At 40.1% G+C, this 24,136-nt stretch overlaps 2 protein-coding genes across 5 annotated transcripts; one reads left to right on the plus strand and one right to left on the minus strand.

Annotated features, from left to right (window-relative positions):
* Positions 1–857: 857 nt before the first annotated feature.
* On the minus strand, positions 858–7,425 carry LOC311263382 (kunitz-type serine protease inhibitor bitisilin-3). The gene is made up of 7 exons (XM_084363407.1): positions 7,347–7,425; positions 5,370–5,550; positions 4,000–4,191; positions 3,143–3,319; positions 2,946–2,996; positions 2,643–2,721; positions 858–2,493 (listed from the first exon to the last, which is right to left on the minus strand). The coding sequence occupies exons 2-7, from the start codon at positions 5,434–5,436 to the stop codon at positions 2,412–2,414; spliced, it is 648 nt and encodes a 215-aa protein (XP_084219533.1). The 5' UTR covers positions 5,437–5,550; positions 7,347–7,425; the 3' UTR covers positions 858–2,411.
* A 111-nt stretch (positions 7,426–7,536) lies between these two features.
* Positions 7,537–23,271, plus strand: ca12 (carbonic anhydrase XII). Of its 4 annotated transcripts, none has more exons than XM_084364153.1 (11): positions 7,537–7,784; positions 8,143–8,163; positions 10,798–10,977; positions 11,981–12,123; positions 14,621–14,716; positions 14,796–14,859; positions 15,039–15,196; positions 15,343–15,469; positions 19,588–19,611; positions 19,848–19,932; positions 21,922–22,089. In XM_084364153.1, the coding sequence occupies exons 1-11, from the start codon at positions 7,721–7,723 to the stop codon at positions 21,998–22,000; spliced, it is 1,041 nt and encodes a 346-aa protein (XP_084220279.1). In that variant the 5' UTR covers positions 7,537–7,720; the 3' UTR covers positions 22,001–22,089. The 4 variants fall into 4 exon arrangements, with proteins under 4 accessions (XP_084220279.1, XP_084220280.1, XP_084220278.1 ...); XM_084364154.1 differs by having other exon boundaries at positions 19,591–19,611; XM_084364152.1 differs by lacking the exons at positions 19,588–19,611; positions 19,848–19,932 and having other exon boundaries at positions 21,922–23,271.
* The last annotated feature ends 865 nt before the right edge of the window (positions 23,272–24,136 follow it).

The following is a 24,136-nucleotide window of genomic DNA, read 5'->3' on the forward strand; positions in this document are numbered from 1 at the left end:
GTGCCGACTACTTCCTGCTTCGCTTACAGTCCCCGGGCCGCTTATAGATTCTGTAGGTGCCTCATATTTGGGTCGGCAGTGTTTCCCTAATGTAATTATACCTACTGACATTAAACACGGTGGTGTTTAACCTATTTCAGCAACGGTGCAGGACTCAACTTGTGTCAGCGTGGCACGCATGCGCGGTAGCGTGCCTCTGCCTCGCTTCCGACAACGTATGTGAGTTTTGTTAAAATGGTGAAATTGTTTTACCGTCAAGTTACATCATACCCGTGTTGGGTGTATACATTTAGACGGAACAGGAAAACACTTCCTGCACCTGCAAAATGCCACAAATTGCATTATTAGAATTAGATTAAAGTAAGCTAGTTGGCCCACTATCAACAAAATATCATTTTCCTTTCATAAGTTAGCTAATGGCTAATTTACCATAGGCTATAACTTTAGCATATGTGTTTGGACCAGTGACTGGTCGCTCAGATGAGAAACTTTACTGCTTAAATCTGACAGCCAGACTTCTAATATTAATTAGCCTAATTATTTATTTACAGGTTATGATAGTTGGCTTTAATATTTTGCATGTTGGCTTATCAGTCAGTATGTTGATCAATGAATCTGACAGCAATATGAGCCATTGGAAAAGCAGGGAAATCCCTTTTAAATATGATAAGCCATTTGTTTTCTTCACATATGATGAAGGCAGTGCAGCAGCTGATACAATGATTGTTCATGATCTCATATAGGCTAAGCTATTCATTTGAGACAGTGTCCAATAGGCCCATCGCTACATTCAACCCCTTCTTAAACAGAGACTCTTGACCTCAGGGGTAAGAAAATCAGCTTTTTATTTGGGCTAATGAGAGCACAACTTTTACAGAGTTCCTGGATACTCACAGCAAATCAGTTCACTGTAACCGCAATAGGCCTACGTGTCAAATGAATATTGTTTTCCAAATGTTTATTGTTAAAGGAATATACAATTCAGGCTCACACACAATTAAAAAATGGGGACATGGCTTAATAGGTTGCACAAATAATTACATTTCATCAATAATGGTGGTAAACTTAACATCAAAATGAATGCAAACAGCATATTCCATTAAAATAATCAAACAACCTAACTTGGAAAAATCCTGTTAAAACCTTCTTTCATTTTTAAACAGTACAAAAGCACCCTGAAAATAAGTATCTGCTGTGTATTTTGTTAAACAACACTGTTCAAGAACATTTTCAGCTCTAAAACACATTAGCCTACATGATAATCAGAATCTTTCATGGATATTTACATCAATTACAGTGAATAAAAGAAATCGAACCCCACCGAAACATTTTCCATGAAATCAGACAATGTAATGTGTTATTTTATATCACAAATACGGAGCATAAGCATTTAATCATACTACAGTCATACATTTCAGAATAAATTGTAGAAAATGTGAAAGGTTGTTTGTCACACTTTTTGTTGAGATCTTAACAGCCTAAAACAAAAGATTCAAAGATGCTGAGCAGAAAAACATAATAACACAGAGTGTGCAGTGGTCATCACTGTACGAGAAACAGCTCTAAATATATGTGTTGGGTTTTGAATTGGCACGTGCCTTTAGAAGACTTCAGACATTTTTCAGCAAATTTTTGAGCCAGGTGATGACGCAGTTATATTTTGGAAACACTGAAATGACCATGAGAGCACACTGTTTAAAGCGATTCACTTAATTGTAATGACGCTGTTCTGCTCGTGTTCATGTTTGAATACTGAACACTGTCTTGATCTGATGGAAAGTTGTGTAAAAAGCTTTCTGGATGTTTCTTTTAGGGCTGTAATTAACAATAATCACCATTAATAATTCATGTGACTTTACATTTTTTGAGAAAAGGGACCCAAATTGCCTGTTTTGTCAGGCAAACAGTCCAAAGCCCAAATTTATTTTGTATATTCACACATAATACAAAGAAAAGCAGGAAATCTCACAACTGAAAATCTGGAACAAAGGGAATTTTTGTTATTTTCCCTAGAAAAAATACTTTGAACAATTAATCAATCATCAAAATGGTTGCTGATGAATTTTCCATCAATCAACTACTAATCAATTAATTGACATTGTTTAAGCTCTGGTTTCTTTTGATAACTCTTAAACTAATGAGATTTATTTTGGATTAGTGATTCAAAGTAAAGGATAAAGCTTGCAGGAAAAAACAACTTAAAAAACATCACCAACTTGCACATATTGTAGAGGTGAGACAAAATAGAAAACTGAGCAGAATTGTAATGCCTATTACATATGTCAGTAAAAGATCAAAGTCAACTTAAATGTTAGAATCAGTCGATATGTTTGGTATCAAGACTAGTAGAGTTATAATACAAAACCAAGCTGGAAAAGACTCCACATTTGGGCTGGAAGTGACATGATTTTCTATGACATTTCGAGCCTCTGCTCCTGGAGAGCTGTATCAGGCTCTTTAGATTTCCCTCCAGACTTCTTGGACTTCTTTTTCCTGAACAAGTAGAAAGCATATTAAAACAATTTAAGAAGAGTAATCATTAACTGTAAGTAATGTTAATTGTTTATTTTCATTGTTGTCAGTCATCACTCTTGATGTAAACTAAAGATGAAAAAAAAAAGAAAAAGAAATAAATCTCTTACTTTGACTTAACGGTCAAGACAATCACAGTTGTGAAGATGGCGACAACGATGGCAGCCAGCAGAACTCCGCAGATGATTGCTGTGTAAAATGACAGAAGTGTTACAGATGAGTAGGATTCATGTAAATCGATTAAACGCTCAAAGAATTGTATGCAGACAATGTATAATGTGTGAAATCTAGTTTGCTCTCAAACAAACTCAACCAAAACAGGAATCTGTTCTGTTTATAATGTCACTTTTAAAATAAAAAACAGTATATATTGTATAATAAAGACTGTTTGAGTTCATTGTGTCTTTACTGACCAATAGGAGTGTCTGGCTCGTCCTCCTCGATTTCATCGCCCACAGGATCATCTTACAACCAAAACAATGACCATTAATACCATATTTAATGCATCATTACTGACTCTGATTAATTTAAGAACATGCATTCAGATTTTGATATATTAACATATATAATTAACAGCAACTGTGTACATAAGGGAGAAATGTGTGCTCACCTTGGATGCCATCACAGGTGTTGTTGCAGATTTGAGAGTTGAGAAACCTGTTCCCGTTTCCAATGCATCCAGTCCAAAGGAATTTCTTGCATTTCTTATGAACTGAATCGTAGTAGTATCTCAAGTACTTGCCACCACATACACCTTCGGCCTTTTTGTAGTGGCAAGCTTCACTGGCTGTGAAGGGAAAAAATCATCATCATCATCGTCATCATCATTAAAGGTAGTCATGGCAGTTTTTGCATTTTATTAATGATACTAAAAAGTTGCTGTTTCATACAAACTGCTCAGCTATTGATACAGCAGAGTATTAGATGATAAAACATAATAAGGCTGTATTTTTTCACACTTCTGTCTGTCATGGGTAGTGCTGCTCTTTCACCACTTGGTGGCGTATTGCTAATACTCAATGCTCACACGTCTTTCTTACAGCATGTGAAAAAAGAAAAAGTAAAACTCATGTTATTTGGGTTATGCTATTGACACACAATAGCATAACACAGCGGCATTGATAACAGCTACATTTTGTGGTCATGTAATGGAGGGATCCCTGCTTAAAAGTCAGATTGAGACAGATCTCAAGAAGGCCCCTCTCGCTCTCTCTCAGTTACAGACGGCTTTGTGATGATTTGCCGGTTCCCTTTCATTGTCCTTTAGGCCATAAAACTCTACCTCGTTAGCCAGTTCATGTTCCAAAGTCCTCAACAAACAGACAGGAGGAAGGATCGTTTTTTCAAAGACTGGGTTCATCTACATTTAGGTGGTCTTTGAAGACATTTTGCACATTTCAAACAGTTTCAAACAAATGACTGATTGCATTAATCCCCTGTCACTATAAATCCATAACATCATCTTACCATCCATGGGGTAGATTTGTTCTGCTTTGGCAGAGCAGTTTCTTATGCACTCTCTTTCATTTTCAAAACGGTTGGCATTTCCTCCTTCGCCTTTGTATAAGAATGGTTGGCACTGATCTAGTTTGGCATCGTAATACAGGGCAAATATAAACGTGGAGCCTGGACCTTCATCTGGGGGCAAGTTGCAGAATTCTGTTGGATGATTAAAAAAAAAGAGTCAGTTTTATTAGTTTTATTAGCAAAAGTTAACTCTGTTTTTCAAGCAGTTACACAGTGTTTTCGTCAGAGGCACTACTGGCTATGGAGCACAATGGCAAGATGGCACAGTAACTGTATGGAAGGTGTTTCAGTAGAAATCATCAACCTGTGACTACACATTTAATGTTTAACTAACCTCATCACCAGAGACCCACTCCCTGTTTTTATGACAGCAATAAAAAGTATCATTTATGGTACATTTTCAGTCCTCCCGCCCTTCATAGATTTCACAGAAGGGAAGCGGTTTCAAAGGTTCTTTAAAGATCAGACTTTTCTCACAAAATGCACTTGATTTTGGAGGGAAACCAACCAACTTGCTCAATAGATGCTCAAATTGTGGCTCTCCTCAATCATTTGCACAGGTGCCAGGTGAGATGAGGTCACCAGTTGACATAGTTTCAGTTTATCTCGCTCAGGCTCAGACAGAAATGATCTCAGTGTTTAAATGTTTGGAATTATAGAGGAAGGAAATGTCCAGTCAGCTTAGCACGTCGTTAACAGTATGTAAATAACATTTCCAGGAGATTAAACGTATAGTAGGCTAAAGACTGTCTTTTCCTTTTGGTCACGGCTAAAGACAATTATTGTTGGCTTTAGTTTCAAGTCACAGCATGAACATGAAGTTAGTGAAAAGGTAAATTACAATTTAATCCTGCTGAGACTCGCAGCTTGTATAATGAACTGAAACTTTCTTTCACATTTTTTTTCCTTTTGATTTCTGATTGAAATGAATTATTTTTTTTCTCCCCTTAATGCAAGAAAATACGCAGACGTCACTCTTGAACTGTATCTGAGTCAGCCTGCAGTTTATCAAGTCCCGCCATGCAACCGCCATATTGCTTTGAAACGAACCAAAGGTAAAACGTTCAGCAAAAAATGAAACATTACATTTGAGTGGAAAAGACTGGCGGTCAAATACAACACATGTACGTAACATTAAAGCACTATTTCTGCAGCTTGGAAAACAATTAACAAGGCGAGCACTTCATAGTCATTCACCAAAGATGAGCCCGTATGCTAAAAGCCGGGCCTTTTCCGAAAAGTAAACCTGAACTCGTGTTACGGTTTTAAATTAACAGCGATAAAAAAAAACAGAAAACAGTTTGATATACCTGGAATGAATGACTGGCTGACGTGGAACGCGACAAAAGCAATCCCCAGAAACAACAGGTGCTTCATCTTGCTGCTTGTCTTTGTGCCGTCTTCACCGGACTGAGTGACGGTTGTAAACTACAGTGGGAGTGGGTTGTCATCACACTGACCTTTGGACCGAGATTAACCTAATGGCGACAGCTTCGATCGAAACAAAAGTTAGCGGAAGTCATAGTTATCTGCCTCTTTATACTACTTGTATTTTATGTAACAGGTCATCAGTTTTTATATTAGGGCGTCACCACAGTTGCAACTAGCTCCAAACACAGCGACCTACATGTAACAGTGTGTGACAGTATTGGGTGTAATATATGCAACACCTCCATATTTGTGTGTTAGTTTTCATTCAGGGAACATTCAGGCTCCATGTAGACTGAGGCGTGGGTCAGTTACACTTCATATTGGTTATTTTTGTCGTTTTATGCTCCACGTTGACAGCTTATGCATAAAAACTGATATTACCTGAAGCAATGACTGTGGACGCAGCCCAGCCCTTTAGAGAGGGCTTGATTAGAGAGCTATTTTAGTGAGTTCAGATCCCTCTGTCAGCAACTTAACCTGAGAGTTACTCGATCTTATTTTGTCATTCTGGCTGAAATGCTCACATCAGCTCTTCTCAAACTTTCATCTTTAGTGTGTGATAGTCTAATCCTCTTCATGAGCCCAGGTGAAAGGAAAAACAGACTCCATAGACAGTTTGTCATTTTGTTATGTCCTCAAAGAGTATGAAGATAGATAAAGTGATATTAATTTGTGTCTGATTTGTGTTGTTCGTTTACTCCTTCAGCTGTTGAATGTCAAACACTTGCACATACATCAGTGCAAAAAATCTTACCAACTGTACCTCTGGTCAAAAATATCTCATTACACTTCTTGGTTTGGTTTATTTACTAATTAAACTGCTGTGAACTAGTTAGCTCAGTTAGCCGTGCAGCTAGCTGAGCTAGCCCACCTCCAGAGGCCTGAGCTGTACTACCGGACCATCCTGTCTTGAGGTGCAAAGTGTATCAGGTGACAATAAAAAGCTTGGCTGGCTGGTTAACATGCTAACGACTGCATTACTACATTATTTCTACACATTGTGTTGATTATTTTCAAATGATTTTAACAAAAAAAAAGTCCTACATATTGAACCTTTAATGTAAGACATCACCTAGAAGGTAGGATTTCAGTAGATAAATGGGACTTTTGGGGCATTTTTGACGATTTTTACTTGTTAGATTGGAAGTTTTTTTAACCTATTGCAGCAAGAAACACCAATTAACACTTATTTATGTATTCTGTATTCAATGTTATCCTGCGTATTTTTTTTCTATGTCATTCTGTGACAGTGAAGCTCAAACATCCAAATCAAGTCACTGTTGAGCGGAGCAGACCTTAGAGTGGAGGTGGGCTTTAAAGGTGCACAATGTAGCTCTGGAAAAGAAACATTTACAACATTAACACAACATTAATAAGGTAACACTTCAAACACATTAGTAACTGAATAAACAAGTCATCCTCAAGGGAAATCTGGTCTCCGGAACAAAGGTTGACGCTAGAAATGTATAGCTGGCTACTTACAAGGGTCCTGCAAATAAAAAAGGAAGTAAAACCATAAGAAATAATGTTTTCCTCTAAGAACAGTGGGAACAATTTTCTCTCTTGAAACGTCTTACCCAAAACTACATAGTGTACCTTTAAAAGAAACTCTACATAGACTACAAGGTTAAGAGTTGCCTTAATTAATATTAAACTTTTCATACATGGAGTGTACACTGCTGTGATGGGATTTTAAAAAAATATTTTCTTTATCTTTTTGTCCCATAATCTGAACTTTGATGTGGCCAGTAGCCACCAGAGCAATGACGCAACCATTCACCTGTACACAGGTGGGACAAATGGAAACCCCATTTACCAAATGTTGCCTCCAGAGTTTCCACAGTCCTCACATTCACCTGTGAGTACTTGCTCAGCCTTTCTGCCTCCTGGTCCTTCAGCGTCACACAACCTGAAGGGTCCAACACGTGCGCGGCGCTCAGCATTTCCCGCATCCTTCGCCCGCCCTGAAATGAGTGAGTGCGCTCTGATGCGGTCTCCGCTGTTGAGCTGTCACTCTCCGGTGACCAGATGACTCTGGAGGCTGGTTTTGTTGTTGCTCTGACGTCAGTGCGAGCTACAATGAAGCTGACAACATGGATATAAAAGCCGGTTTGAAGGCTGGCGCTCCGGTGCGCCAAAGCTTCTTCTTCTCCTTCTTCTTCTTCGTCTTCTTCTCTACTCCGGGTTAACTTCAGGCTCACCGCGCCGAGGGAGGGCTGAGGGGATCAAGATGCACTTTCTGAGCTTCACCCCCATCGTGCTTCTACAGCTGACTTTCCTCGCTGTGCTGCATGGTAAGATCTTTGATGAGTGCCAGAAGTATTCTGTCAGGATGAGATAGTTTGGATACTCTCAGATTCATGAAGAAGTAGAAGACAATATTTGTGCTACAGGAGGATATGTGGAGCATTTAGCACATGCAAGTTATGCAGAAATGATGCTTCATGACAGGTGTGTCCATCCAACTGCACGTGGAGTCAGGCTGATGTGAAATATGTTTTGGACTCTTGTTTTTGTTTTATTAGTGAAATGTGTGTGTTAGATTATTATAAAAAAGTGACATACAAATTATTAATATTGTTATTAATAAAATACTATAATAATAATAATAATAATAATAATAATAATAACATTGTTGTCTTTCTGTTTCAGGTGCCAAATGGACATACACTGGTAAGTTTGATCATATTTATCTCACAGTTTGTCTGTGTCAATCATAACAGGGGTGCATATTTATCTTTGCATCCAGTTTTCACCTGCACTCCCACTCCAAGTGCACTGAAGTATGTCTTCATCACAGTGTTAGAGCGCAATATGATGCAGCTCTCTGACAGAAAAATAGCCTAGTCAGAGAAGATGTTGTTGTCGTTGTCCCCCTCAAGACAAGATAGATCAAGAGGAAAAATCCTTCCCTGACCCGCCTTTGACCTCCAAGGGCAACCCTTGCTGACATCCCCTCCGTCACCTCGTGTAATGTAATTGCAGAGCCCACTGCACTCTCTGCAATTACAACAATTCATAAGTGGCTGACTGCTTTTGTCTCATGCCTTAAGGACTGCGTGCAGCGACTTCTTGAACCATGACTATCTCTTACATAAACTCTGCTCGGAGCGCGACCTCTTGTCATTGTGTCACTGCGTCTCAAAAGTCTGATGCGTTCAGGGGCTAAATGTTAGAAGCGATAAGTAGCAGGTGGAGCAACTGACACTTATTTTTTAAAACTAAACTTACAGTTTTGACTACATGAGAATCGTTGGTCAAACTTACTGCCCTCTTCTAAAGATAACTTTGAAGAGTGCAAATTATTTCACACAGATGGATAAGAAAAGAGCGGCTTCTCCGCTCAGTAATTTATGGTCGAATAATTATAGATGATGAAATCAAACTTGCTTGATTTGGCTTCTGATCTCTGTCATAATCACAGCATTGACTTGGCATTTATGTGAGCAAATTTGCCCTTTGTGGAGTCTTTCTAGACAGCTGTTTGTCTCCCACGTGTGAACATTTGTAAAAAATCAAACACCTAAACACACAAGATTAGATTAGGAACATTTCTAATGAATGTGCCAGTAGCAATGTGGCAAAAGAAACAAATATTCAGCCTTTGCTGCACTTGGCCAAAGTCATGTGCAGGTGTTAGATACATGTAAACACTGATTATGAAGTAAATAATAAACAAAACAATAAAACAAGCAGAAACCCGTGCAATTTTGCTGATAACACAATTAACAAGGAGTCAGAGTGGACATGTTTGTGATGACTGCTGACGAAAGATGTATACAGTATATATATATATAACAGAAAAGCCTCTGGCCTCCTGTGTGCAGCGTGGTGGATTTCATCCTCAGTTACAGTCAAACCCTCAAGAGGCCTTGTCATAGCAGTCAGTAGACTGGAGGGCTGGTCGCACTTTCTGTTGATGGGGGCACCGCTGAGTCATACGATTTATCTTCACCTCAACACTCCACCCTCTGGCAGAGGACACAACACTGAACCGTCACATGGGAGTCAAATAAATGATGTTGTGTAGTGTTGTTTTCTCACCCTGGCACTATTTTTTTTTCACTCTGAATATTGATGTGTTGTTGAACAGTTTTCTCTACATGATTTCTTATATAAATCATCTTATTTAACACCCCTTTAAGACATGAACGCCCCGATGTTTTTAAAAAATGACCCGCAGTCATGTGTGTTCTACCAAGGACTGCCAAGGGGCCACCAAAGGCCACTGAAGGCCTTTATTAAAGGGCAGACTGGGTCTCATTAAAACAGTAAATGAAGTGGACACAGAGTAATTATAGCCATAAGAGTAAATTTTCTTTTTTATGATAGGGAGACTTTGCCTAGATTGAACTTTGAGTTTTGCTTCAAACAAGTATTCAGTGATTTCGAAGCTTCACTGGATGCCTTTTGGCATGTCTTGTACAATCAATCCACATTTGTCTGGGAACTGACAGTGGGGTTTGGGGCTACATCATTCATATTTAATCATCTGGCATATGGTGAATGGTGGACTTTTAGACGGATAATGAATTAGTGGCAAGTACGCACGAGTGCTGAGAGCACTGGTTCATTCATTGGCGTCAATGATGTCACTTCAGATTTGATAGGATCCGTTCACGTCGTACTGTGCACCATGTTTGAAAAGCTCACTATGGATCCTTACACTTCAATAAATGCACTGAATGCAACTATCGGAGATGTTCCTTCTCTTCTGCATCAGTTTTCATTAACATTTTGTTCTCTTTTGTATTTTTTCTGAGACCACAGTGCCCTGTTGCCTCTGCCGACACGCTTATTGAGAGACACCCTCGTGTAGCTGAGGTCACTTTGTAAACTGCATGACTCGCTCTGCAAATGTGGCCATTTTCAGTGTCCTGTGCTTTATAGAAACCTCTCATTTGGAGAGAGACAGCGTTCTCACTGGCTCTCGCCGCAAACAACAGCCTGGTTCTCACTCTTGCTGGGCACAGAGCAAAGCCACATGCCTCTCCCATGCCGCCTTGTTGCATAGATAATAATACTTAACTCTTGATTACAGATAAAATGCTCAGTAGGCCAGGACATGCCCTGGCCCTTTTTGGAGCCATCTCCTTTTCTACTTCACAATGGGGCACGCTTTTCTCTTTTGTCCTTTAAAATGGATCAGCCTAACATCTGAAAAGACATGCAATGTTTCCCTGCTATTGTTCTGAGGTGAAACACATTTTTCGGATGTCTGCACCGCATATTAAAATAGTGAAAATTACATTTGGGCAACATTAAGGTAATAATAATTTCTAATAATTTACACTGATGCCGTTGCAGGGCCAGAAGGAGAGCACAGCTGGGCCAAGCATTATCCATACTGTGGTGGAGCTTTCCAGTCTCCAATAAACATCAAGTCAGAGCTGCTGAGGTTCGACCCGACTTTGCGTCCAATCGAGGTTCATAACTACAACCTGTCGCCCGATGAGCAGCTCACTCTTGGAAATAATGGACATTCAGGTGAGTATAAAACATCATAATAACACATAATATGGTGCAGTGCTTACAATTAAATGTTTATTTTAAGCTCATATCATCACAGGAGTAAATGCATTCATTAGGAAAGGTTACACGTAAACTTGGGGGAGTCTGTTCCTGCTGAGGAAGCCTAATTTCTGTGTCAACCTAAAGAAAATGATACGTGGATCTTCTGACACAGCAATTTTCCATAATCACTCTCTTATTATCTCAGCTGTCCTTCCACCGAAAGAGAAAGAGCTCCACGTTTAGTCTGGGAAAATATGAGCAGAGATTAGTCATCTGCTGCCCCGTCTCTGATGCAACAAAAGAAACCCGCTTTAGTTTAATGTCAGATATCAATTTTCAACACAGTCTTGAATTTGATTGCTAAGTATAGCAATCAGAGTGTAAACAACATGTGCCACATAATCAAACATTTTGCTGACTTACGCAGGAGATTGTGATTATCCCACAAAATGACAGTTTGTCGAATGATTCTGCTGCTTTGTTTGGAGATAAGAAGCCCTTTCAGTCAGAGGAAACTGAGGTTAACTGTGGCACTTTGCATCAGTACTCATTTTAGACAATGTCAGTGACAAACTCTGTTAAGTCAAACATGCATGTAATGTCTGCCCTGTGGAGGTCACGATTCGGATTGCTGTAATAATGATATAAGTAAACTTGTAGCCACTGACAGAGTGCAAAGACCAGACAAATGCTTATGTGTGCATGCCTGATGGGCCTCAACGCCACAAGCTGAGTGGCATCATTAGCGTGACGTGTGTCCGAAATAGGCTGACAGAGGTTTTTTTTCACTTTGTAAACATTCATCATACGCTGGCGGACATGTGTCAAGCCCCCCTCTGTCACTCCAACATAAAGTATCTTCTGCTTCTTGGGAAAGGACTTTGGCAGCGCAGAGTGTGACACGCCGACTTCCTCAAGTGAGATCGAGTTGATGTTTCTTGATCCTGTGACTGAAGTAACCTCTTGTGATCCACAGTACAAATATCACTGCCCTCTAAGATGTACATCTCCAGCCTGCCTCACCGTTACACTGCTGCTCAGCTTCATTTCCACTGGGGCTCCTCCGGCAGACCATCAGGCTCTGAACACATGGTCAACGGCAGGCAGTATGCAGCAGAGGTAAACAAAGCACTTCTTATGACCTGGCCAGGCTGTAGCTAGCTGGTTGGCATGATAACTTTAATAGATATCTCAGCAACACGATACATAGATGTCATAATGTCAAAACTGCTTTTTGTTCACATTATGTTGATAATTTTATTTAATTTTAAAATGTTTTCAATTAACTATTATTATACAATTATTTATCAGTAATAACATAGCTATAACATATAACACTTGATACTTTAAGTACATTTTGCTGAGAATACTTTAATTACTAGTGTATGAATGCAGGACATTTACGTGTATTATGAGTATTTTCATACCTTAGTATTATATACTTAGCTCAGTCCATTCATTCAAATGGGTCTTTAACTTATCTGCGGCCTCAGGCAACAGCAACTCTGACACCAGACAAATGATTTAATGCTCTACGACTTAAACGTGTGACATTTGACTGGCAAAGGAATCAGAGCCGCTGACGCCCTCCGAGGCTTTCAGACGCTGCTCGAGCTGAAGAAACTCTGCATCTGCATATTACTCTTCCAGTGTCTTGACACTGCGGCAGACAATCGGTTGACAGCTGCTCACCAGTCAGACAGTTTCAGAAAAAGCTTATTGTGCATCTTCCACTTTATTTGTGGAACTGGCTGTAAAGAACAATTAAATGCTTCTATAAAATGCATATAATTAAAGAGACTTGGACGTTTTTTTAACAATACACAAGTTGTGAGCCTTTAAAATCTCGACCACTGAGCTTATAAAGAGAGGACAGTTAAGGTCACAGTTTTTCTTTCAATATAAATCCCTTTACCAATCAAACTACAATTTTTTACATTTTATCAAAGAGAATTGCACATACAAGGAGGCAAAGAGATCATTTCAGTCAGCCTCGGTATGTAAAGTATGACAGCGTGTCTTGTTTCTGAAGGGTTTAAGGGGATTAGAGTACCAGACTATTATGTGCTTTGGTTTTAAACCACCTCTGGAAAAGGAGTGGCTGTCTATGCTATTTAATGTGTCAAGCGCTGTAAGCACTTTTCACACACTAGTTTACTCTATTGGCTTTGGTACTTGAGGTACAGCAGACAGTAAAGTATAAAGTAAGAGACTGTTTTATATGATAGGAACAAAAATAGGAGACTTTATTTTATTTAATTTGGTATCATTTGAATTATAGTGGCTAGAAGCTGAAATGGTTACAACCTGTGAGCTTTTATGTGAGCATGCCCCAGCTGCAGCACGGCCACATTTAAGGTGCTGTGGTTTGACCTGGGTTTCAGAGTGGACACGTTGAGAGCGTGCATCTTTTCAAGTCCCTCCAGACTGCAGAACCACAGTTCCTTGATGACATGTTGCTTCAGAGGGATGGAATGATGGGAAATTGAACATTTCCCAGAAATAGTGCAAGCGTCCACCTAGATATCCAAGACAGAACAAAGCCGGTAAATACAGTTACGTCATATTGGGACAGAATGACTAACATGGCTCGCGCCAAATATAAAACACAATACCGTCACCAAAACAGCCGACAGCTGTCTGGTGTTTATTTGTGTGCTGTAATAGATCACCTACTGCAATACATCTTTAGTTTTCCACCAGTATTACATCCTCTGAACAACACCAGCTATTTCCAGTCCAATTAACGCCTACCGTTCATGGAACAGGTGAGGTGAGATGGTATAAATACGTAGTCTATTCTGAATGCTTCCTGAGGCGTCACTGCACAGAAGAAAAGTCTTTACTTCAATCAGAACAGACAAGTGAATGAGGTGAAGAAAATGTTTATTACCGCAGATGATGTGTGACAATTGAGTCTTGTCAGAAAATCTTTGGCGCTTAGACTCGACAGGGAGATTCTGTGATCAATAGAGCGTCTGCTCTGAGCAACAGTTAGATAAACCCCCAGTGGAGGAGGTGGTGGTGGTGGTGGTGGTGGTAGTGACTGATGACTCTGCTGAGATTGATAGGCTGATGAAATGATGCATGTTTGAAGACAGCAGCATAAAAACACTAAAGCTAGAGAGAGAACGTATGTTAAAAGACAGGAACAAGATGACAGGCTGGCTGTCTTGCTGTGGTATTGGATAGATGTGACAGGCAGATGTGAAAAGCTGATATCTCAATTGACAGATAATGAGTGAGCAGACATGTGACGACTGAATGACAGAGTGGTATGAGAAATAAACTAAAGGCCTGAGCATGCGTCTTCCTGACTGAGGTTTTGCCTAAGCTTAAAACAGGGCCATCCTATTTAGAAATAAGGTTCTGACTATTTTTCAACCATACTCATCGCTGATATTGGACCAATATATTGGTCAGGCTTTGTTGTTTTTATACTTTCCATAACATATCTGAAATCTATATTACATCCTGTGCTTCACCTTGGACATAATGAAGAAACTTAGCAAACTTTTCAGCCAATCAGCTCGAGATTTTGACGACTTGCAACAACAAACCTTTTTTGCTTGCTTTGCTCACAAGGGTCTTGACTCATTTCTCTTTTCTCCCACAGATGCACGTAGTGCACTACAACTCGGACAAGTATCCCAACATGTCCACGGCTGTGGACAAGTCTGACGGCCTGGCCGTGCTGGGAGTCCTGATTGAGGTGAGGCCTTGTGGATGGTGGGGACAGTGATGTGTGAATCTCTGTGGAGCAGCAGAATGATCTCTGTGTTGTCATGCAGGTTGGAGAGTTCAATCCGGCCTTTGAACAGTTTCTGAAGTTCATCAATGGCATCAAATACAGGGGTGAGTCTGAAGTTATGATTATCCTTAACAATTATTAGTGCACAATACAAGTTATCTTGGTGATACACAGTCATTTAACACATGTAGCAATAAGAGATTTGGTTGTTTTTTTTATGGGTTTGAGGTCAGAAACTCTTCATCACTTACAAATCTGTTCTGTTGTTATTTTCAACGGGCAGATCAGAGAGTGCAGGTTCCCGGTTTCAACATCAGAGCGCTGCTGCCTGCACGTTTGGATGAGTATTATCGCTACGACGGCTCACTGACGACTCCTCCGTGCTATCCCAGCGTCCTGTGGACAGTGTTCAGGAATCATGTCACAATATCTCGCAAACAGGTGCTCCGTCAGCGTTTGATTTTCAAGCAGTCGTTAAATCAAATGTTCAGACGTTTTTATATGGCGTGCCCCCTGTATTTAACCTTAATCGTGTGGAAAAAGCTCGTCTGTGCGTAACATTCTTTTGTTTTGTTGTGTCTTCTTAGTTTGTGAGCTTGGCAACAGCCCTCTACTCCTCCCATGCCCAGGACTCAGCCCCTGTGTCTCTGAATGGCAACTACAGGAAACCGCAGCTCGCCGACAGCCGAGTTGTGCTAGTATCTTTTAAGGAGGGTAAGTATGGTCTTCAAAATGAGCTTGCTTTATTGCTGGAGCATGAGTGCAAAGGTCACATGAATGACATGGCCACCGCGCTGCTTTAAAATGGCAAACAGACACGTTTGAATGATGTATGGGCTTGTTTTTCTTCTGCGAGGCACAGGGCTGTCACACTTTGTATGGTGTCACCTGCTTGCGGTCGAGCTTTCATGTTGATGTTCTTCTTAATCATCTTTGTTGATTGACTTTGATGAGCTTGTTGGAAAGTAGGCCATCTTTTAAGACACAACAAATTAACCGTCCCTCTGACATACTGAGAGTCTGCAGCCCTTAAATTTGGTCTTTAAAGGCTTACTTTTATGTGGTCGACTGGTTTACCACACTGTATGGTATTTAGGTCCATATAGTGTGGTATGAATGTGCATGTTTTCTTCATTTTCAAAGCTTCCCTCTCAGAGCTATGCTTCTCTAATGGCACACGTTTTCACATGGCAGCGTGGATTCCTCTGCTTTCATGAGCGGCATTTATCAGGCGATGGCTTGTGCTTTTAGTTTATCACTACAGGCAGTGCTGTTGCATGCTGGGTGTGAAGGCCCGTAGTCGTTCCAAGCAATATCCCACAGGCTGGGATGTTTAACAAGTTATGATTGGCTGTGTGTCCGATGCAGGCAGAGGACTGCACGGCATTCTCACAGTCACATCTCCACTCAAGAGGAAGCAAATCGTTCAGCAGCTGCTGGTTGGTGACTTAGCAGACCTGGCTGATGAAGGGCTCTATCAGCTCCTACCAAGTGGCACAGAGAAGCTCTATGCTGGCAAGAAGAAGTACCACAAGAACCAACAGACTGAGACTCTGGCCAAATCCAAACAACAAACGCTGTTGAAGAAGAGCCAGACCAACCGCTCCGTGGGAAAGTTAGGGCTGGCTGAAGAAGCACTGTGCTACGTATCACTGGAGCACAAAGTTTTCCAACAGCTTAAACTGTCTCACGCCGAGACGCAGATGGTTCAGGCTCTCAGAGATGCAGTTTTCCCTGAGCTCAACCTCAAGAGCTACCTGGACTGTAAGTCAGACTTAGCCCTCCCCGCCATCAGACACATTCTCCGTGGAAGGCCATCAACAGATGAGGCGCTGGAGTTAGATCGCTCTCTGACAAGAGCCTTGAAGAATCAGAGGAAGACTTCCACAACAATCAAGCAAAGTGTGCCAGTGACAAATTATGGCGGTCTCACCCCTGCTACTGTTCCCAGGAAACCACACAGCCAGGGTTATCCACATCCTTGGCTTTTGCCGATGGAGTGGGAAGACTAGAGAGATTCCTGACATAGTTGAGACTCACATTATGTCACTTTCTGTAGCAGAATGAAAGACTAATTTTCAAGCCATGCCCTGAACTCCTTTGACCAGTCTTTCTCACAAATGTATTTAATGATAAATTATTCTTTTCAAGTATGTGCACATAATAATGCAGTTTCTATCTAGATAAAGACTGTAGTATGAGGTCGTTTACTGTATTTTTTTTGCAAACGTTGCAAAAATACGCCTATGTATAACCACTCAGCACCAGTGACTGCGCTCAGTACTGTAAGAAGATCTCAATATGTACATATTTGTCATGAAAATCTGCAAAAACTGAGAAAGATCTCTTTTGCTGTAGGTCTGTCTGCATCACTTTTGCCTTAACTCACATAACGCTTCACTTCGAAAGCACATATTTCATGCTTTGAAATCTATATGCATCAAGCTATATGTAGTACACAAAATGTCTGGAAAAAAAAAATATTTATAGTGTCTTAATGTATGCCAAGTTCGGTTCTATACTGTGGTAATTGTAGACGTATACTAGTAATTTGTGCACAATATAGAAATGCAAGAAACCAAAGGCATTTGCAGGAGATTATGCGCTCTACGTCACATTCCTGTCTTGTCTGACAATGTCTTCTTCTTTTCAAAATCTCCATTTACAATAAGTAAGGAGTCAGTTACTGTACATAGGGAACTGTTTTCAATAAAAGCATTTTACATGAAGCATATATGGCAAAATTTCTTCCCGACTTCATTTGCAAACATTACTTTTCAGCAACACATGGGGCTCTGCCAGCACACATTGGGCAAAACTATACTCTGTCTAGGAGACATATTAAGCTCATTTTCAGGTTTATGGTTTTATTTTGGGTGACTACTAGAATTAGTTTTATATACATATATATATATATATATATATATATATATTATTAGAGATATATTACATGTTTTAATGCTCAGAAAACACATCTGTTTTCTCACACGGTTTAGTTGTGCAGCACTATATTCCCACTTTGTCTGAAACACTTCTGTCTCCCCTCCTCTGATTGGTCAGCTCACACATGCCTGACCCAGCACCGCTAACAACAACAGAGCAGCTGTGCTAAATCAATTCTCACATGCCAAATTAGCTGCTAGGCATAAATTATGCACGTGTGACATGATGACATAATTAAAGGTGGCACTACTGACGAGGCGTTTCAGGAGCAGGGTTTTTTGTGGGAGAGAGGAGCTTCTGTTTGTGCGGACTCTGACTGTTTAACTTTCAAGATCTTTTACATGCACATAAAGCCAATATAAAGCACTGAAGGAAAGGAAAAAAAATGAAAAAGCATAATAGGTCTCCTTTTAAAACATCATCCTTGTACAGTGTTTTTACACATTCAGTAATATCTGTGAAGACATAAGATTCAAAGCTGTGCAATAAGCAGGAATTAGAGAAGGGTTTGTATTTGCTATAAACAACTGAAGTACAGTTAACATTCAGTTCTGTGTTGCTAGCAAAAATAGTGAGAAGATTTCGACAAACCACTGAACTATTCAAATGTGTATGTGTAATACTATTTTGACATTACTACAAAATGTGTCATGCATCAATGTGTCTTTCCTGTTACGTGTATGACCTAACTTTCACATTGTGAGTCGGAGGTGATGGTAGTGGCGAGAGGGCTGCCACGCTAGTGACCGCAGCTCAAGACCGGGTTTTAACATTTGTATTTGTGACACCACTGGATATTTTTGAGGAGACCTCGGTTTATCTCCAGCAGTGATTGTGGCGACCCAAACGAGTATTTGAAGGCAAAACATGCTGTTTCCTCACCTTAAACGGGTAGTTTTAGTGCTACACCAAACCAGAGCAAGATAAAAATAGAAAATTGATCCAATGGAAACCAACATAAAGAAATGTAGAGTTTTAACATACATGTGGTTTGCAGACACATATATATTATTATATATGTTTTTCTTATATTTTAGCTGACCAGGCAGGTACAGGACGCTGGTGGAGCTTAAATGGTTTTGAAGAAAAAACTTAAACATTTTAAGGAGTAAACTGAGCAAGTGCAATAGACAATGTTGGAGACACCTAATCTCCTGTTTGAAATTCTCCATATGGCATAAATGCCTTCAATGTTTTTTCAAAGTTTAGGGTTTTATCCATGTAAAGCCTCCTTTATCACATGCAGGTACTTACATTAGTTTGATGTATAACATGATTTTGTGCTACAGTTTGAACTGTATCCATTAAAGACTTAAAAGACGGTGAAGTCATCCTTCAAGTTAGAAGACTGGTGTTCAACTGCTCAAGAGACAAGGAGTGTGTGTGTGGATTTGTATTACTCACGCTGTGGGGACATAAATATGTTGACACAGTCACTTTGCGAGACTCGCCTTCCATATGGGGACCCAACGTCTCCATCACGTAAATCGTTAAATTTCAGGGTGAGGACTTGGTTTAAAGTTAGGTTAAGGTGGGGGGTGAGGATCAGGGTGAGGCAGGTAATGGTTATGTGGTAAGTCTTCAGGTAATGAACGCAGGTCTATGTAATGAACCCAAAACAGTTGACTGACAGGATAGATTGGCCAAGAGCAGAGCTCTGAGATTAAATGAGGTTGAAACCTGTCTGCAAGGGCATCATGTCTGTTAATACCGTCAGCTTGTGTCATGAAAAGACCTGTTTAGACATTAAAGCTACAATTTATTTTATCTCTCATAAAACCCTCTGAACACTTCAACTCTTTTTTCTTTGTTGGTACCGTATCTGAGGTGTCTCCTCCTCTGTGAATTTCATTTTCACCTTCTTTTCTCTCTTCTTCTCTGTTACTCAGCAGACCTGTCTTGGATAAACACTGGTATGTAGCTTTTTGCATATTTTTCCCTCTCATTGTTCGTCATTTTCAAATTCATACGCAGCATTAATCCTCCCTTTGTAAGACAACGATAGATGGCCAAACTAAACCTAAATACCAGAATGAATATGTATACTGTGTATGCCTTTTATACATACTAGCCCACATGCTGAATGAAAACATGGAGAAGAAGACCGTAACCATCACATGACCCTTTCTGCTTCTGCCATGCTCTGCAGGTTTACTGGTTCCCATACTGGTGAGCTCTGCACTGGGACTTGTTCTCATTGTCTCTTTACTGTGCTGTCTAATAAGGCATAAAAGGTAAGCAAAGGGCAAAAACATCACAACAAGACCACAATGATGCTTGTTGAAGTCATGATGATGATAAAAGTTTGAGAATTTTTTGTTAGTCGGAGCAAATCTGGTGTATATCACACTGTTAGAAGACATCTGTTTGCCTAAATCTCCCAAAAAAGAAAATTTTAAAGGTCTGTACTAATACTTCAAATTCAAAGCTGTCCATGATTTATTTTAGTTGGCGATATATATAAAGTGGACATTTTTTGGTCAACCTTAATTGACCCTAACAGCTGGGGTCAGACTTTTTCAAACAGAATCAAAGACTTTACAAGGGTTGTGTCCTCATTAGTTTGGATTTTCTGGGAACGCACACTCACTTGTGCCACTGTAATTCACCCATGACAGTGTGAGGTTGCATAAATTATGAGCCCATTTTGTATAATTGTGGTTTTCTATAAAAAGCTATATTCCCTCGTACCCTAGAGAATATTTTCTTGGCTTTGCATTACTGTGTGTCTTGCAGAGATTTTTTTTTTTTTTTTTTTGTGGTACGTGGTTGAGAATTCATTTGAGAATTCACTTTTTTTTTTTCAAAGTTGAGAAAAAACTAGCTCTGGAAGAATGGTTACAGTAACCCAGAGGGAGGGATTGTTGTTGAAAAGCTGTTTATAGCAGCAAACAATGTGTGCTTTTTCCAAGAGTTTTTAACAACCGGACGAGCAGGATTATATGATGTGATCTGTTCAGGTTTAGTATGCGAGGAACTGAATCGATGGAGGAACCTGCTGTCTTTGTGCTCTGTCATACCATTTAATAACTTCTTCATTCAAGGGGAAACAAGTGTGGACCGGATGAATATATACGTACTTAGATATATAATGTAAAGTTTCAGTGACTTCACTGCTGCTGTAAATGTGGAATTAAAGCAATTGTAGAGAATTAACATTTGTTGTTGCAACTTTAATGATGATCAACTCTCATGCATACTGCATTGTGTTAAATACATCAATAAGAGTATGACAATATCATAAATCACTAATTTTAACAACTTCTTCTGCTTTCAAAAATAAATCTGAGGAAAATGTGAGATAACACATGTCAACAAGAGGCACTCCAGAAGTAAAATGTGCTCTGAAGCTGCCTCCTCATCTGGGATGTCACTTCCCCTCTTTCATTTCTTTATGCTAATGACGCCCGATCCGCTTTTGGAGGTGCTGGGCTAAGTGACAGACTTGTTACAGATGGGCTGGTGTCAGGCTTTGTGCATTAAACAGTGTCACATGTTCCTCCTGTCTTCACATGTCCTTTATCCGACTGTCGCCAGGATAAAATGTTGGCAGTTAAGTTTCTGCTCACATTTCTATAGACTACAGGCTGCGTACCATATTGACATTTCTACAAAAGTATCACATGATTACGTGTTTATGACAAGTTCACAGTCGAGAAGGCTTCCAAGCCAGTGACCACAGTTCAAGTCTGCGTTTCAACATTTCTAAGTATGAAAACCACAGGATGTTTTTAAGGAGACCCCAGGGACAATTTCCAGCTGTGTTTGTGGCAACAAAAAATAGATATTTTTAACGGGAGGTCAGGACACCGCCAGCTGTTTGTGTTGACCAAAACAGGTAGCCTATATTAAGCCAAAACATGAGCCCGTCGTAACTCTAACTATGTGGTTTTTGTGCCCAAAGCTAACCAGAGTAAAGCATTTTCACAAGATGAAATGGAAAACTGAACTAATGAAAAGAAAAGTTTAATTACATTTGTGGTTTGCAGAAACATACATTGCCAACATTTATTCTGGCGATTTTGTCCTCACAGCAGTAATTCCTGGCAAAACTTCGACATCTTGCTCATATCGTGGAGCTTAATAACAAATTTTATCTTGATGGCAAAATAAGCCTCACCAAGAATGACTTGATGGCTATGAAATGGGATCATTTAACAATGTAAATGACATGTATTTATGGATCAAATTCTGAATGTATTGTGGTTGTTTATTTTTTTCAGAGCTGGTGCTCAACAGGACAAAAGCAAAGGTGTTGGATACAACATTGGAGAGACAGACGAATACGGCTCGCGAGTATAGCTCATCTCACTTCAAAGGAGCTCGACGAAACTTCAAGAAGACCACGAGACCGTTGTCCTTTTTGCATCATTCTTCCTGTATTTGTGAAATCGTCCTGTGGGTCAGTCTGAACCTTTTGTGGGAGCATGAGAGGTTTAAGTAGGTCACATGATAATGTTTGCGTGCAGCTCTGGGGTTTTGGGAAGCACAAGCCACAGTCTGGACGTCCTTTGCTGTGTTGTGGCAGGCAGAACATGGTAGGCCTCCGTGCTGGAGTGTTTTAAATGCTGTATGACTACTTCCGTAGAGGAGCAGCTGTCCTCTCTTATCCCCCTTTATTTGTCCGACATGATGTGGTGAGCTTCTTAAGCAGAGCTCCACAGTGGAGCTGAACTGGGAAGAGTCTCAGGTCAAGTCCGACCATGGCACCCGTTCCCTCGGGAAGTCCTGGCGTGGAGGAGAGCCCAACCACAGTCCAAACAATAGGGGGATCGGAGTCGACAGACATCCCTGATGGTAGCGTGGCCTGGGAGGGATGGGCTGCACCACATTTCCACCAAGCCTGTACTTAGAGCTGCTCTATGGATTTTATAATAAAAGGGCGCTTAGCTTTGTACAAACACAGAAACACACAGTCCCTTCCCTGTGAATAATGTTGAGGAGGAAAAAAGGCTTTTGTGTTATCCAGCTACATGTGGGCTGACCCCTAACCCCGGTCCACTGGTCTGATCACAAGACTAACTCCCCTGCACTCCTGAGAGCCTCTCAGTCAGACTGCAGCCTGTAGCATTAGCCACAAGTCCGCTGGAGAGTTATTACATCATCATGCTGTCCTCACAGGGCTTCCCTTGGTCATTGTATCACCTCCTCTGGCTTCAGTATATCGGATCGTTTTAGCTGCTCCCGAGTTCGTGTCCAGTGTACAGTACAGTATTTGCATGCTTATGAAATAGAAGGTGACACATTTACTGCAAAACCAGACTTTAGATGCTCTAGACTATCTGTTAAAATGAGGAAATAGCATTATATGTGACGACAAACACAGGGTGACTGTTTCTGCATCATAAAGAGTTATGGCAGTACACACCGTCCTCCATTACTTTGCCTATTCATCGCTGCTTGTGGCCTCATTGCACTGCAGATATCCCAATGTGCCGCTCCGTGTGTTGTTAAACTGTAGTTGTTTTGTACATTTTGTTTGTGCCCTAGTGTTTTTTTTTCAGTTGTAGCTTTATGTATAATAAGTGTAAATAACTGCTGTGTCAGAATAGAAATAAAAATATTTATGTGTTTTTAAAGAATCTCATTTATTATTTGTTGCATTTTTACTCAATGACAAGTCCCAGAGACTCACAGGATCACACCAGGCTATCAGCAGGGTTGGGCAGTAATGGATTACATGTAACTGAGGAAAATGAATGATAACCAATGCTCTATTAACGCATGAAAAGTGTGTCTGACGCACAGTCTGTCCGAGATAAGACCTCCACTTTGTGGTTGACCTGGTGGATTTGATTTTGTTTTAAGTGATGAATTATGGGTAATGGAGTTTTTTATATTCCTTCTTATTTACGTCAATGGAAGATGAACATTTTGAGTAAGAAGTCCTCTCCTCCAGGAGCAAAGTCCTCCATGTGGCATTTGATTGAAAAACTGCAGCAACAAAGACTCCCACATGTTGTAAAGAACACACAGGTCACCTGTAGTTTCAGCCAGTATTGATTATTGATTATTTTGTTGCCTATTTTCTCCATTAATCGACGAGTTTCTTGGCCTATAAAATGTAACATAATGGTGAAAAATGTCGATCAGTGTTTGCTGAAGCTTGAGATGACGTCCTCAAATGTCTTGTTTTGTCCACAACCCAAAGATATTCAGTCTACTGTCATAGAGGCATAAAGAAACCCGAAGATATTCACATTTAAGAAGCTGGAATCAGAAAATATCAACTTTTATTTTCTTCAAAAATTACCACAGCTGATTAATCAGTTAACAATCTAGTTGCCGTTTAATTTAATAGTTGACAACTAATTGATTAATCAGTGCAGCTCTACTGTTTTTGTGAGGTTAATTTTACCTACTGTAGATGCTGAATATACAAAATGCATTTCATGCATTGAACATGTTTTGAGATGTTTAAAGAATAAAGATTTTTGT

The sequence above is a fragment of the Pagrus pagrus genome (genome assembly GCF_965226575.1).
Source record: "Pagrus pagrus genome assembly, chromosome: 10".
NCBI classification, from domain to species: domain Eukaryota; kingdom Metazoa; phylum Chordata; class Actinopteri; order Spariformes; family Sparidae; genus Pagrus; species Pagrus pagrus.

Bases quoted from the DNA above. Each gene is read 5' to 3' on its own strand.
- LOC311263382 (XM_084363407.1), bottom strand. From the start codon at position 5,436: ATGAAGCACCTGTTGTTTCTGGGGATTGCTTTTGTCGCGTTCCACGTC. The intron at 3,320-3,999 runs GTAAGATGATGT...TTCCCTTCACAG, and splicing joins ACAAATCTACCCCATGGATG to CCAGTGAAGCTTGCCACTAC. The intron at 2,997-3,142 runs GTGAGCACACAT...TTTGGTTGTAAG, and splicing joins CACCTGTGATGGCATCCAAG to ATGATCCTGTGGGCGATGAA.
- ca12 (XM_084364151.1), top strand. From the start codon at position 7,721: ATGCACTTTCTGAGCTTCACCCCCATCGTGCTTCTACAGCTGACTTTC. The intron at 8,164-10,797 runs GTAAGTTTGATC...ATGCCGTTGCAG, and splicing joins TGCCAAATGGACATACACTG to GGCCAGAAGGAGAGCACAGC. The intron at 10,978-11,980 runs GTGAGTATAAAA...TGTGATCCACAG, and splicing joins TGGAAATAATGGACATTCAG to TACAAATATCACTGCCCTCT.